Source organism: Gekko japonicus, unplaced genomic scaffold (genome assembly GCF_001447785.1).
Source record: "Gekko japonicus isolate JY-2015 unplaced genomic scaffold, Gekko_japonicus_V1.1 scaffold1, whole genome shotgun sequence".
Lineage (NCBI taxonomy): Eukaryota > Metazoa > Chordata > Lepidosauria > Squamata > Gekkonidae > Gekko > Gekko japonicus.
In genome coordinates this window covers 2,486,891-2,501,227 of record NW_015164181.1, presented here as the reverse complement: position 1 = coordinate 2,501,227, position 14,337 = coordinate 2,486,891, and the positions used below count along the sequence as shown (strand labels likewise).

The window sequence follows — 14,337 nt, the reverse complement described above, 5'->3', positions numbered from 1 at the left end:
TGGTCCGATCCAGCAGGGGTCTTCTTAAGTTCTTACGAAGGCCTCGGCCTCTCTGCCCTGTTGTTGGCTGTCCAGAGGAACTGGTTGGCCACGGTGTGAGACAGGATGCTGGACTAGACGGACGACTGGTCCGATCCAGCAGGGGTCTTCTTAAGTTCTTACGAAGGCCTTGGCCTCTCTGTCCCGTTGTTGGCCGTCCAGAGGAACTGGTTGGCCACGGTGTGAGACAGGATGCTGGACTAGTCGGACGACTGGTCCGATCCAGCAGGGGTCTTCTTAAGTTCTTACGAAGGCCTCGGCCTCTCTGCCCTGTTGTTGGCTGTCCAGAGGAACTGGTTGGCCACAGTGTGAGACAGGATGCTGGACTAGACAGACGACTGGTCCGATCCAGCAGGGGTCTTCTTAAGTTCTTACGAAGGCCTCGGCCTCTCTGTCCTGTTGTTGGCTGTCCAGAGGAACTGGTTGGCCACAGTGTGAGACAGGATGCTGGACTAGACGGACGACTGGTCCGATCCAGCAGGGGTCTTCTTAAGTTCTTACGAAGGCCTCGGCCTCTCTGCCCTGTTGTTGGCCGTCCAGAGGAACTGGTTGGCCACGGTGTGAGACAGGATGCTGGACTAGACGGACCACTGGTCCGATCCAGCAGGGCTCTTCTTATAAGGAAGTGAGTAGGAGCCCCCGTCGACACAAGAGGGCAGTCTCAGCAAGGGGGCAGGAGCTACCAATGTCGCAAACCAAGAGGAAGCTGTGGGGAGCCTGCTCCTTCTTTTCCCCCTCTGCCAGGGGTGGGGCTGGGGAAACTGGGGGCAGGGCCTTTCCCAGTCCTGTTTTGCCTCCCGGTCTGCTGCTGGTTAGGATGCCATCCTAAGAAGAGTTAGCGCCTTCTAAGTCCATCGCCCTGTTTGATCTGCAAACTGAATCGAGGTATAGCTCATTAACACCTGCTCTCCTCCTCCTCTTCTAGGGTTGACAGGGCCCCTCCCCCGGCCACTGAGAGGGGATGGGGGGGGATAGGGTTGCCAGCTCCAGGTTGGGAAACTCCTGGAGACGTGGGGGTGGAGCCTGGGGAGGACAGGGACCTTACATGGGTATAATGGCACAGAGTCCGCCTTCCAAAGCATCCATTTTCTCCAGGGGAACTGATCTCTCCTGTCTGGATATGAGCTGTAATTCCAGGGGATCCCCAGGTCCCACCTGGAGGCTGGCATCCGTGTCCTCTCTCCTGCTCCCCCAGGCCAGCGGATAGCTTGGCTGATCGGCTTCCTAGAGAAGAGGGGACGGACCCGTCACTCTGAGCTCCAGTTCCCAACACACAGCCTTGCCAACTCTTCCTCCCCCCCCCCCCAAAACCCCACCACCATTTAAAAACCCCTCAGGACTTTTTTTTTATCTTCCGATCCCTGCTTCCTAGAGCATGCCATTTCCTGGAAGAGAGCTGCATTTGACCAATGAATACAACAGAAATTTTTGGGATTCACAGCCTTAACATACCGTTTGTTCTATTCAGAACTACGTTTTTTTAAAAAAAAGATAATACAGATTTCTGTTTTTTTCCCCCATTTGGGAAAAATGACATTGATACAGGGTACAATTGAAAGGAAGAGGTGGGGGCTCAAATACCCCTCCCAGCATTGCCAGGTTCCCCCCCCCCCCCGGCCCCTGGCAGGGGATGGGAGGGTAGGGTTGCCAGATCCAGATTGGGAAATTCCTGTAGATTTGGTACCCTCAGTGGGGTACCAATGCCATAGAATCCACCCTCCAATGCATTCCGTTTCTCCACAGGAACTGGTCACTGTAGTCTGGGGATGAGCAATAATTCTGGGAGATCCCCAGGTCCCACCTGGAGGCTGGCATCCCCCCCACAAGCCTTAAAAGCTTTGCACACAGACTTGCAGGTGTTCTTTGGTGTAGTGGTGAAGTGCGCGGACTCTAATCTGGGAGAACCGGGGTTGATTCCCCACTCCTCCACTTGCACCTGCTGGATGTTCTTGGGCAAGCCATAGTTCTATCAGAGCTGTTCTCTCAAGGACAGTTCTCTCAGAGCTCTCTCGGCCCCCACCTACCTCCCAGGGTGTCTGTTGTGGGGAGGGGAAGGGAAAGGAGTTTGCAAGCTGCTCTGAGACTCCTTCAGGTAGTGAAGGGCGGGGTATAGATCCAATCTCGTCTCCTCCTCTCTTCTCTTAATTTGCACAAAACTGTTCCAAGACAGGAAGACCTTTAGGATCTTTCGGAGGCAGCCATCTGGAGTCGGCTGCTGTTTCCCCAGCTCTTTGCGGATCCATCTCGCCTTGTGTCTGAACGTGAACCTGGGCTGCAGAAAAGATCAGGCTAGAGGGGCAGGAAACGGGCAGGCAGGAGACGGTTCCTGCTGCAGCAGAATTCCTCTGGCCCCCCTCCTTTTCCCGCCCCCCCCCCAATTCTCTGCTGTCGTCTGTCTGCTGGGCTAGACAGGAGCCAAGAGGAGACGTGAGCCGCTTGCTGAAGGACCAGCCAAACGTGCAGAGGGACCCTGGTGATTCATCCTGGAGGCGTAGGAGGAGGGTCTGTCTCGGAAAACCAATCCCCACCCCCCCTCCTTGGCAGCTGCTGCTGGGCTGGTCGTACCCTTGTGGCTCAAAGTGGTCACAGCGGCTCAGCTTTCGAGCCGGGTTCAGATGCCCTCTGACGTGCACGGACGCTGCAGCACGGGTGAAGGAAAGAAAGAAGACAGATCCTTCTGCCAACAGCGTTTCGGAGTGTAGGTTCCGAGGGCCTCGCCACATGTTGCCAGGTACCCAGGTCTGCCCCGGATCCTGTCAAGCTGGATGTGCTATGGGCGTTCCACGTGGAAACATAAATCCAGGGTTTGTGGGGGCCGGTTCGGCTTGGGGCTGCGGCATGCGAGGAGGGAGGGAGGTTTCCCGCCTCCCCGTCGTGCCTCTTTCTTGACCTGAAATGGAGACACTGCTTGCCCTGCTGGAGAAATGTACTTATACGGTGGGATGGCACGGGAATCCCCCAATGGGGCAAATAGCAGCTCTCGAATTTCAGGTTGGGAAACTAGCCCCGGGCAGCAGCTGAAACCCCCGTCCCCCACACACTTCAGCCCCCCCCGTGCCTGAGAATTAAGTCTCAGAATTCTGTGTTTAGAACGTCTGGTTCCGGGACGTCAGAAGCAGTACAGTGTATAGTTCGACCTTCATGCCCTGCAGGTGACAGTTTGGGGGTGTCTGACGAAGGGAGCGTTGACCCTCAAGAGCCAATGCCCCCAAAACCTTCTTGTTCTGTAAGGTGCTACTGTTCTGGGTTGTGCGTGTGTTGGAATCGACCTTGTCTTCCCCACCACCTTTCTGCATTTGGGGAGATCCGGGGGAGATCCGGGCCCTGCGGGACCTTGAGCAGTTCCGCAGGGCCTGCAAAATGGAGCTCTTCCGCCAGGCTTTTGAGTAGGAGCCGCCGCCCTACTATACCACCACCGTCAAGACATCTGAATGGATGCATTGACGGGGCCCCAGGAAGAACTTGGAATTACATCAGAAACGCCGTGGCCACTGGATATGTACGCTGAGAATACCAGCTCGAGTCGTGGGGATACCATCTTGGATCTAGGACACTAGTAACTGGATAGAGCACTTTAGTCTTAGTTTTAATGTTTTATTATATTTTTATGTTTTTACTTATGGCTAGACTAATGATCTGGCCTCGGTTAGCTGCCCTGAGCTCACTGGGGAGGGCGGGATATAAGTGTGAAAAATAAATAATAAATAAATGTGTTGGCTCTTCTGAGCAAAGCCGACGCGTGTGCGGTGGGTGTGCAAATCGATCTTGGCAGAAGGGTCTGAGGAATGGGTGGCAGCCAGGGTTCCCTCTAAGCTGAGTTAGCGTGAGCCAGCTCACAGTTTTTTTAGCCTCCAGCTCACGCATTTTTGTCTCCGCTCACAGAGGAGGGCTCCAGAGCAGACTAACTGATGCAGCAGCCAAATCGCTCGCTCACAGCTTCATTGCCAGGAGCTCACAAAGTAGGATTTTTGCTCACAAGACTCCACAGCTTAGAGGGAACATTGGTGGCAGCCCAAACTAGCACCATCCTGAATCCCCCCTCTCATCCTAATCTGCCTTGCAGGGTTGTTCTGAGGTCAGATGAGGGGAGGAGATAAATGCATACTTCCTTGAGGTCCTTGAAGAAAGGATAACATGTAATGTCGACATTTGTTCATGGGATGACATGAAGTAGTCGGCAAGGTTGATGAGTCCCATAAGAGTTACTGCAAGGATCTATAAAACCTGGAACGAAAAATATTCAACTATATTATAGGCCTCCTTTGTATTTCATAGGTCTTCTGTAAATCAGCTACTGAGCAGGGGTAGGTCGAATGTGGTGGGCACATTCAGGGCTCTTTTTGTAGCAGGAACTCATTTGCATATTAAGTGACACACCCCTAATGTAGCCAATCCTCCAAGAGCTTACAGTAGCCCCTGTAAGAAGAGCTCTGTAAGCTCTTGGAGGATTGGCTACATTAGGGGTGTGTGGCCTAATATGCAAAGGAGTTCCTGCTACAAAAAGAGCCGTCAGACCCTTGGTCCAGCCAGGTCAGTATTATCTATTCTGACTGGAGGCTGCTCTCCAGGTCTCAGGCAGAGGTCTTTCACTTCCCCTCCTACCTGGTCCTTTTGACTAAGGATGCCAGGGATTGAACCTGCTGGGACCTTCTGCATGCCAAGCAGATATTCCACCACTGGAAACTACGGTTCTTTGCAGGCTGCTCAAGATCCGTGTCTGTGACCTATTGGTATCTTTATCAAACTGCAATTCTCAGAGGATCCATGGCAAACCGGTATAAAAATGGAAGGTCTCTCTGCTATTTGGACCCCGAAGATCTCTGTTACGGTTTCAGGTCTCCGCTCTGCAAATTGAACCCATGATGTCTGTTTGCTCACGCCCAATTTTTCCCTGTGAGATGTACGTATGTTTTTCACGGTTCTTCCTGTCTCAATAGGCATTACACATGCAGACGATATACGTTGTAAGCTCAAATTTGCATATAAAAACCATACAGCTGCCTACACAGCGTGGGCAATTGACTCTCCCAATCTCACAGCAAAAAGCGGAGAGGCAAAACATTCCACAGATCTAAAAAGAAACCAGAGGGGCTGCTCGACCCTCCTCATTAGAACGTCACTCTCTCAATTTTCTCTTTCTGCGCTATAAATATTCTTGCAGCTATGAAGAGATAACCATCAGATCAGCTCGCCTTTTGCTAGTCATGCCAAATTGGGCTTTCTGACTCATCCTGGGCTGTGTCCAGACCGTGATACCATCCCTCTTCCAAAAGTGGTTGGCTTGGCGGGAGAGGAGTTGAGTCATCATTTGAAGGAACGATGTGCACGCTACGGCTTCTGTGCTTTCGTATACATCAAAAATTAGTCTGTGACGAATTTGGCCCCTATTGAACAATTGCAAATAGCTGCCCTCAGGATAAGTATGGCGCAAATGAATGTTTTAAGCGTTTGGCTGCTGCCTGTTTGCGACTTAGGGCAGGCTCTGTTAGCCGAGTGACATTTTAACGGTAGAGAAGACGACGGAGAGATTGGATTTATACCCCGCCCTCCACTACCCAAAGGAGTCTCAGAGCGGCTCACAATCTCCTTTCCTTTCCCCTCCCCACAACAGACACCCTGTGAGGGAGGTGGGGCTGAGAGAGCTCTTGACAGCACAGCTCTGAGAGAACTGTGACTGACCCAAGGTCACACCAGCAGCTGCACGTGGAGGAGTGGGTGAATCAAGCCCGGTTCTCCCAGATTGGAGTCCACACCCTTAACCACTACAGCAAACTGGCTCTCTGGGCAAAGAGTAGGTTGTGTGATGCTTACAGTGAGAGATTTCAGTAGCCGCTGGGAGAGAGGTGGAAAACCAGTTGGTTTGCGGGGGAACAAAATAGACCGCATGCAGAGTTAGGGTTGGCAACCTCCAGCTGGTGGCAGGATATCTCCTGGGATTCCAACTGATTTCCAAGTGAGAGATCAGTTCCCCTGGAGAAAAGGGCCGCTTTGGAAGGTGGGCTCTATGGCACGATACCCCACTGAAGTCCCTCCCCTTCTCAAGCCCCGCCCTCTCAGGCTCCACCCCCAAAATCTCCAGGTATTTCCCAGCCTAGAGCAGCCCACCTGATGCAGGGTCCAGGGGCAGGAATGTTAATATGGTCCAGGATTACAAACTGGCAAGTTGAGAAAGCAGGATTGGCAAGAAGTCAGGAGGGAGAAAGGAACTGCAGTGGCTCAAGTGGTTAAGACGCTGAACTGCAGGCTGTGGAAGGTCGGTAGTTCAGCAGTTCGAGACCCGGGTTGCCGCATGACGGAGTGAGCTCCCGTCTCTAGTTCCAGCTCCTGCCAACCTAGCAGTTTGAAAGCAAGAAATTGCAAGTAGATAAATAGGTACCACTTCGGTGGGAAGGTAACAGCGTTCCGTGCACCTTGGTGTTTAGTCATGCCGGCCACATGACCACGGAAACGTCTTCGGACAGCGCTGGCTCTTTGGCTTGGAAACGGAGATGAGCACCGCAACCCTAGAGTCGGACTCGACTGGCTTTCGAGCAAGGGAACCTTTACCTTTTACAGGAGGGAGAGGGGTCGGGGAGGGGGTTAAAACATCCACTGCTTCACCTGTTGTAGCTGAAAAGGAGAGACAAAGATGGGCGCCTTCAGATGCTTCTCTGCAGATCCTAAAACAATTTCTGGCAGCGTCAAACAGACAGAGAGAGAGTTGCCAAAGTGTCTTTTGCGTGGCATTTCTGATGTGCACAACTCTTAAATTTAGTTCAACCTTGCACTATCCCTGCAAGGTGGGATGCCTCTGTTCTCACGTGGAACACTGGCTATTTAATTGTCTTTCCCCTCTCTTCCCCTTCCAGGTTACAGTGGCTGGCTGAACCTCACCGAAATTGACCCAGATGAGGAAGTGCAAGGGGAACTTCACCTCCGAATTGAAATCGTAGGCAGTGAGGCGGCCAAGAAACTGCGCTGCCAAGTGTTTGATGCTCGGTAAGAATGACTTGGGTGGGCCAGAGGGGAACGGAGCTTTGAAAGACGGCTGGGCCTAGATGAAAATGGAGGTTGGAGAAGGCTAAGGGAAACAGAGCAAGGCCTGAAGTGGACGTGAGAGTGAAAAGAATGGGGGCTCCGATCAGGGGTCATTTCGTAGAAAAAGAGGTGCAGGAGCTCATTAGCATCACTCATTTGCATCACTCATTTGCATATGCCGCACCCCCTGACATCACTGGAAGTGTGTCAGAAGAAGGCAACACCCATCACTCGGGCTCCACTGGACTGTTTTGGATTGCTAGCTATTGGGGGGGGGAGTGCAGATCTGTCCTCACAGAGGAGGGAGAGCTTGTACCTGAATAAAACTTGGTCTTAAAGGTACTACTGGACTGTTTTGGCCTGGGGGGGTGGGCTCTGCAACTTACCTGGCTGCTTCTTGCTCTGACTGAGGGCTGCTGGGAGCAGGGGGTGGGGCTTGTTGCATGTGCCCGCCCCCTGGGCTCTTTACTGCCAGAGCTCCGCTCCTGTGCGCTCCTGCAGGAAATGACCCCTGGCTCTGATTATGGCTGGTTCCAGGCATGAGGGACTCGGCCAGGTGTCTCTTGGTGGGACCACATCACCACCGGATCTCCTGGTGATCCCCAGGAAAGGGGGGGGAGAGCATCGGTTTGATAGCAGTGGCCACCCTCTCAATTGTGTCCAGTTTGGTGTAGTGGTTAAGAGTGGGGTGGACTCTAATCTTGAGAACTGGGTTTGATTCCCCACTCCTCCACATGCAGCCAGCTGGGTGACCTTAGGTCAGTCACAGCTCTCTCAGAGCTCTCTCAGCCCCACCTACCTCATTGGGTGTCTGCTGTGAGGAGAGGAAGGGGAGGGAATTCTAAACTGCTCTGAGACTCCGAGTGAAGGGTGGGATCTTCTCCTCTTCCTCCTCCTCCTCCTCTATGGGGCAGGAAGCAACAGTGGGAACACTCCAAAACAGGAGGCCTTTTGCAGCTGACTAGCTGTGGGAACTCCAAAGCTAGACTTGGCTTAGCTCAGTGATCTTTGACTGTCTTCCAACCACAGGATTCCTTGGCTAAAAAGCGGGAACGTCTTTCTGAGGAGAAAAGAATTCTTATCTCGAGCCAGTTCTTGTAGCTCAGTTGTTTATTTTTTCCTCTTCAACATTTCCATAGACGGCTAGCGTGTTAAACGTCCCCCTCCCTTGTGTGAAAGTGGACAATTGAAGCTTTTCATGGCAGGGAGGTCAAGAACATCAGCTGGGAAATAACATCCGCATGAAGCCTCTTTTCTTTTAAAGGGACAGGGCCCCCCCCCCCCCCCCCGCTGTTAGCAACTCTGTGTAATGCAGGAGGGAAGGATTACTAAAGGTACTACTGGGCTTTTTAGTATTTTAGGGAAACAAACAGACTCAAGTGGTTAAATTAAAACCAGTCCTCACTATTACCTTAAAATTCAGCCTCACGAGATAAGGTTTGAGCTCTGTATTATACCCAGTTCTCCCAGATTAGAGTCTGCGCTCCTAACCACTACACCAAACTGGCAGGACCAAGGGCCTGATTCAGTAGAAGGCAGCTTCCTGTGTATGTTCAGATTATGTTGGTGAATGATCAAAATCCCTATAATGGGAATGAAAAAGGATAAACGTGTATAGGTCTTGGAGGGAGAGCAGGGAGAGGCACGGTGTAACGGAGCCCATGATGCAGTGTGACTTTGAAGAGACTTCATCTTTTTCTTTCTCGGCTCTTTACCTTTCTTCCGGCCGGGAGTCAGTTGGAACATTAAAGTGACCTAAAGGTAAAGGTAAAGGTTCCCTTGCTCGAAAGCCAGTCGAATCCAACTCTAGGGTTGCGGTGCTCATCTCCGTTTCTAAGCCAAAGAGCCAGCGCTGTCCGAAGACGTTTCCGTGGTCATGTGGCTGGCATGACTAAACACCAAGGCGCATGGAACGCTGTTACCTTCCCACCGAAGTGGTACCTATATATCGCAATTTCTTGCTTTCGAACTGCTAGGTTGGCAGGAGCTGGAACCAGAGACGGGAGCTCACTCCGTCATGCGGCACACTCGGGTCTCGAACGGCTGAACTACCGACCTTCCACAGCCTGCAGTTCAGCGTCTTGACCACTTGAGCCACCGCAGCTCCTAAAGTGACCTAGGGCCTGATTAAGCCCCAGTGGCCCTAACTGTACTTCAGAGACTTGGAGATGAATCGAGCAGCCAACGAGATGTTGCTGGGGTCGCTGGGGCTTGGCTTGGCAAGCTCTTGTCTTTCAGTGGCTCTCCTGGGCGGTGGCCCACCAAAACGCTTCATATTGAGCTAAAAGATTTGGCTCCCATTTGAGAGACTGCTGAGAGTTCGTCAGGGTTTCCCTGCCCTGTCCAGTCTGTGCTGTGGAAAGCTTTGCACTGGGAAAGGGTTGGTGGAAGTACAGAAAAACGGTAATGCCGTGGAGAGATCAGGCCACATTCCTCCGCTGTGGGGATTTTGGGTGGTGGAGGGATTCTGCTAGTCAGAATTGCTAAGTATAGGGCAGAGATAGCTCTTTTATAGGTCAGGCTGTCTTAGAGCTTTGGGAATAACTGGCTGCACCAGAGCTTTCCAAATGATCTTGTGCAAGTCTCTTGTGAGACAGAGCACCCATCCATGCAGGAGGTACCCTGATGTGTCTCTGCACGAGTCACTGCTTTGGCCTTTCTCTCCCCAGCGTTTAATTCCCTGAGGCTTAAAGGAGACTGGTACTGAGGGGGGAACAAGCTTTTTTTTTTTTTTGCAATTTAGTTACATGTCTGAGGATCCAAACGTTGCCGCCCTTGCATTGTGCATGGTTTGGCCCAAAGAATAATCTAAGGTGAACTCTGGATTGGCATTATGAAGCTCTCTCTTTCTCTCGGCCTGTCCTCACAATGGACTTTGAGTGGGTGAGGCTGAGAATGAAACAGCTTTCTGGCCAAGTCGGGATTTGAACCCGTATCTACTCAGCATAGGTGGGTAGGAGGGCTATTAAAAATGCTTGTTGGCCAGTAGAAAATTGTGGATAGTAAAAATGTCCATTGGCTAGTAGGGAATTATGGATGGACTAGTGACTTTTGTGAACTAATCTGTAAGACTGATAAGACTGGTTGTATCTCTCTCTTTTTTTAAGTACCCATAGGTACACTTTTATTAATTTTTCTTTTATAATCTACAACAAACAAATCTACACACTACAGACACTCTACTACACATAACATATATACCAAGAGTACAGTTACATTGTATGCTTATATCTAATTAATTAATAAAAATGCTCTATCAGACACTTTCCATTCTTCTGTCTTCTGTGTTCTCAAGTCCAATGTGCTATAATTGCCTAATCTTCTATTATATTTACATTATACCAATCATAAAACTTTTCCCATGTTTTTTGAAATGCCCACTCTTTGCTTAGTCTCATTTCTAAAGTCAGTTTATCATTTTCTGCTGTTTCAAAAAGTTTATTCACAAACTCCTGTTTCGGTGGTATCACCACAGTTTTCCAATATTTGGCATATAAGATTCTTGCAGCTGTCGTCATATCAACGGTCAAATACCTATTCTCTTTTTCATAATCATCTGGAAATAGACTGGTTGTATCTCCACGGAGCTCAGAGATGCTTGCAACAGCCCTGCGAAGTAGGCTAGGCTAAGAGAGACTCTTCCAAAGGCCGCTTTCCCCCTCCTTTGTAGCATGGCCTCCCCACATCCTTTGCTCTGGAGAGCCCAGTTGGGATGTCAGCCATAATTCCTTTCTTCTCTTCCCTCTTTTCCTTCCCAGGGATTTGGCTCGGAAGGACCGGAATGGGGCTTCTGACCCCTTCGTCAGAGTTCGCTATAACGGCAAGACCCAGGAGACTTCAGTGAGTCTGGGCCGGGGTGGGGGAGAAGAAGGCGGGGCTAAACAGGAAACTGTGTGTGTCTCGATGAGAAGAAACAACGCGCTCCCCCTACACCCACAGGCTCTGCGTACTTATAGCGTCCTCTTGCCCCACCAAGGGATTTGAAGCTGGTTCCCCTTCTTTCTAGAGATGCAGGGGGCAGAAATGCTAAGTCCTTTTGGGCAGTAATGTGTTGGAAATAGTTAGAAGAAGAGCTGGATTTATACCCCGCCCTTCACTACCCGAAGGAGTCTCAGTGTGGCTTACAATCTCCTTTCCCTTCCCCTCCCTACAACAGACGCCCTGTGAGGCAGGTGGGGCTGAGAGAGCTCTCTTGAGAACTGCCCTTGAGAGGACAGCTCTGAAAGAACTTATGACTGACCCAAGGTCACACCAGCAGCTGCATGTGAAGCTGTGGGGAATCAAAACCGGTCCTGGATTAGAGTCCGTGCTCCTAACCACTGCACCAAGCTGGCTCTCAGAGACTAGTAGTTAACACGGGAAAAGCCCTGCTGGATGAGGCCAATAGAACATCTAGTCCAGCATCCTGTTTTCCTTTGGGAGGTCCTCAAGCAGGAACACAAGAGGCCAAAGCCTCCCCTTCTTTTCCTCTCCCCCAGCAACTTGCATTCACAGGCACACTGCCTCTGAACCTGGAGGTTCTGCTTAGCCGCCCGTCCCGGCTTAACAGCCCTTTGATAGGCCTTCCCCGTGCTCTGATCAATTCCCGTTAAGACAGCCATCTCAGTCAATCACCACTGCAACATTCCCCCCCCCCACTCCAGGTGATCAAAAAGTCCTGCTATCCAAGATGGAATGAGACTTTCGAGTTCGACCTGGACGAGTCGGCCCCAGAGAAGCTGTGCGTCGTAGAGGTGTGGGATTGGGACCTTGTCAGCCGGAATGATTTTCTGGGAAAGGTAAGACAGGGACGGGAAGAAGACAGACACGAGACGTTCATAGAGCGAGGAGGCCAGTTTGGAAGCGGCAGCAGTGAGAGCGGCCATCGCTGCCTGCCCTCCGTCTGGGGCAAGGGGGGAGGATCCACTGCCAAAGGGGGGGGGGCAGCTTATTTATTTGTTTATTTGTTTGTTAAATTTATATCCCGCACCTCCCCGCCAAGGCAGGCTCAGGGCGGCTTACAATATACATATGTAAATATATCTGTTAAAACCAGGGGTCATTTCGTAGAAGTGCAGGAGCTCATTAGCATAACTTATTTGCATACGCCACACCCCTTGACATCACCGGAAGTGTGTCAGAAAACAACACCCACCGCTCAGGCACCACTGGACTGCTTTGGATTGCTAGCTATTGGGGGGGACGGACACGTGCAGATCTGTCCCTGCAGAGGAGGGAGAGCTTGTACCTGAATAAAACTTGGCCTTAAAGGTGGGTTTGGGGGGGGGGGGGGGGGGCTCTGCAGCTTACCTGGCTGCTTCTTGCTCTGACTGAGGGCTGGTGGGAGCAGAGTTAGGGTGGGGCTTGTTGCATGTGCCCGCCCCCTGGGCTCTTTACTGCCAGAGCTCCGCTCCTGTGCGCTCCTGCAGGAAATGACCCCTGGTTAAAACACTGACGTGTAATAAAACACAAATTAATTAAAATCGCAGTATATAAAATTGTACCTATTCAGCCGATGTTAATGGCAGATGGCGTCGATCTCTCGGCATGAAACGGTCGCCCGCCACCCTAGTCCAGGCTCGTGCCAGGCTGTTGATCCTGATGGTGATGTTGGGGCCAGGGCCAGGATATTAAAGGCGACTCCTAATCGAAAGCCTGGCGGAAGAGCTCCATTGTACAGGCCCTGCAGAACTGTAAAAGGTCCCGCAGGGCCCTGATGTCATCCGGGAGCTCATTCCACCAGTAAGGGGCCGCCACAGAAAAGGCCCTGGCCCTTGTCGCAGCTAGCCTGGCTTCTTTAGGGCCCGGGAGGGCCAGACGATTTTGGGAAATCTGCATATTTTTCAGTAAAAACGTGTGTGTGATATTTGTTTGTGTCTTGTGGCTTTCAAACATCGGCCGCTTATTCTGTGTGGCTCTTACATTAAGCAAGCTTGGCCACACCTGAGCTAGATGGACCAAGGGCCTGACTTGGGCAGAAGGCGGCTTCAAGCGTTCAGTCATCCTTCCGCTCTGGAAACAGCCCCTTCTTTCTCACAGGTGGTGTTCAATGTCGAAGGGCTCCTGACTGTTCAGCAAGAGGAAGGCTGGTTTCTGCTCCGACCAGACAAATCCAAGCCACCGCAGGATGAGTGAGTTCCTGTCTTTCCCGGGGGGCTCACCTGTCAGGGGAGTGGAGTCCACTGGGTTTATAGCAGCAGGATGAGCTCCAGAGGCACGTCCGTGTATGAAGTGTGCAACGTGCTGTCAAGTCACAGCCAACTTGTGACGACCCTGTAAGGCTTTCAGGGCAAGAGACAAACGGAGCCGGTTGGCCCCGGGGCTTCCTTGGCCGTCTCCCATCCATATACTAAAAAAGGGCCACCCTGCTTAGCTTCTGAAATCTAATGAGCTCAGGCCAGCCTGAGCCTTCTAGGTTAAGGCAAAGACAGCTTCCCTCACCGGGAATTGAACCGGGGCCATGGCAGTGAGCTAGGGTTGCCAAATTATTTTTCGCCGGGAGTGGGGGGCTCCCAGCCGGCGTCCTCCTCGTGTGCGCGCGCGCCGCATGTGCATCATCCGGAAGTGACGTCACACGCTGGGGGCGGGGCCACGCCATTTGAGGGGAAAACAAAGAGTTTTCCCCTCAAATGGCGTGGCCCCACCCCCAGCGTGTGACGTCACTTCCGGATGATGCACACGCAGGGGTGGGGTTTCCCCCGGGCCTTGATTCCGCGGGAACTGGAATCGGGGCTCGAAAGCGGGGGGGAATTCCGCCCCCCGGGGGCATTTGGCAGCCCTACAGTGAGCTTACTGAGTCCTAACCACTAGGCCAGTGGTGGCGAACCTATGGCACAGGTGCCAGAGGTGGCACTCAGAGCCCTCTCTGTGGGCACGCGTGCCATCGCCCCAGCCAGGCCCAGACCATCATTAAAGTGTCGAATTCTCTGCCAAATAATTTTAAGTAAATGAAAGCATTTGGGATTGCGTTCCTTACTTTGTTTGGATCATCTTAAGTTAATGTATGAGTTGTTTTTTCTAAAGTAAAACCTCAGTATTCAGGTTAAATTGCCGTGTTTGCACTTTGCGATAGATAAGTGGGTTTTGGGTCGCAGTTTTGGCACTCGGTCTCTAAAAGGTTTGCTATCACTGCACTAGGCCGTCGGGGAAGATAAAATGATGTCAAGTTGCAGCTGAGTGATGGTGATCCCGTAGGAAAAACAACTCACACATTAACTTAAGATGATCCAAACAAAGTAAGGAACGCAATCCCAAATGCTTTCATTTACTTAAAATTATTTGGCAGAGAATTCGACACTTTAA

At 51.6% G+C, this 14,337-nt stretch overlaps 1 protein-coding gene across 1 annotated transcript in view; it reads left to right on the top strand.

Annotated features, from left to right (window-relative positions):
- Positions 1–14,337, top strand: part of RASA4B (RAS p21 protein activator 4B) — an 81,948-nt gene that overhangs the window by 46,035 nt on the left and 21,576 nt on the right. The window contains exons 5-8 of the mRNA XM_015408008.1: positions 6,888–7,017; positions 10,815–10,896; positions 11,700–11,834; positions 13,075–13,166. Of these exons, the coding sequence (XP_015263494.1) occupies positions 6,888–7,017; positions 10,815–10,896; positions 11,700–11,834; positions 13,075–13,166 (439 nt within the window). The remainder of the gene's footprint in view (positions 1–6,887; positions 7,018–10,814; positions 10,897–11,699; positions 11,835–13,074; positions 13,167–14,337) is intronic.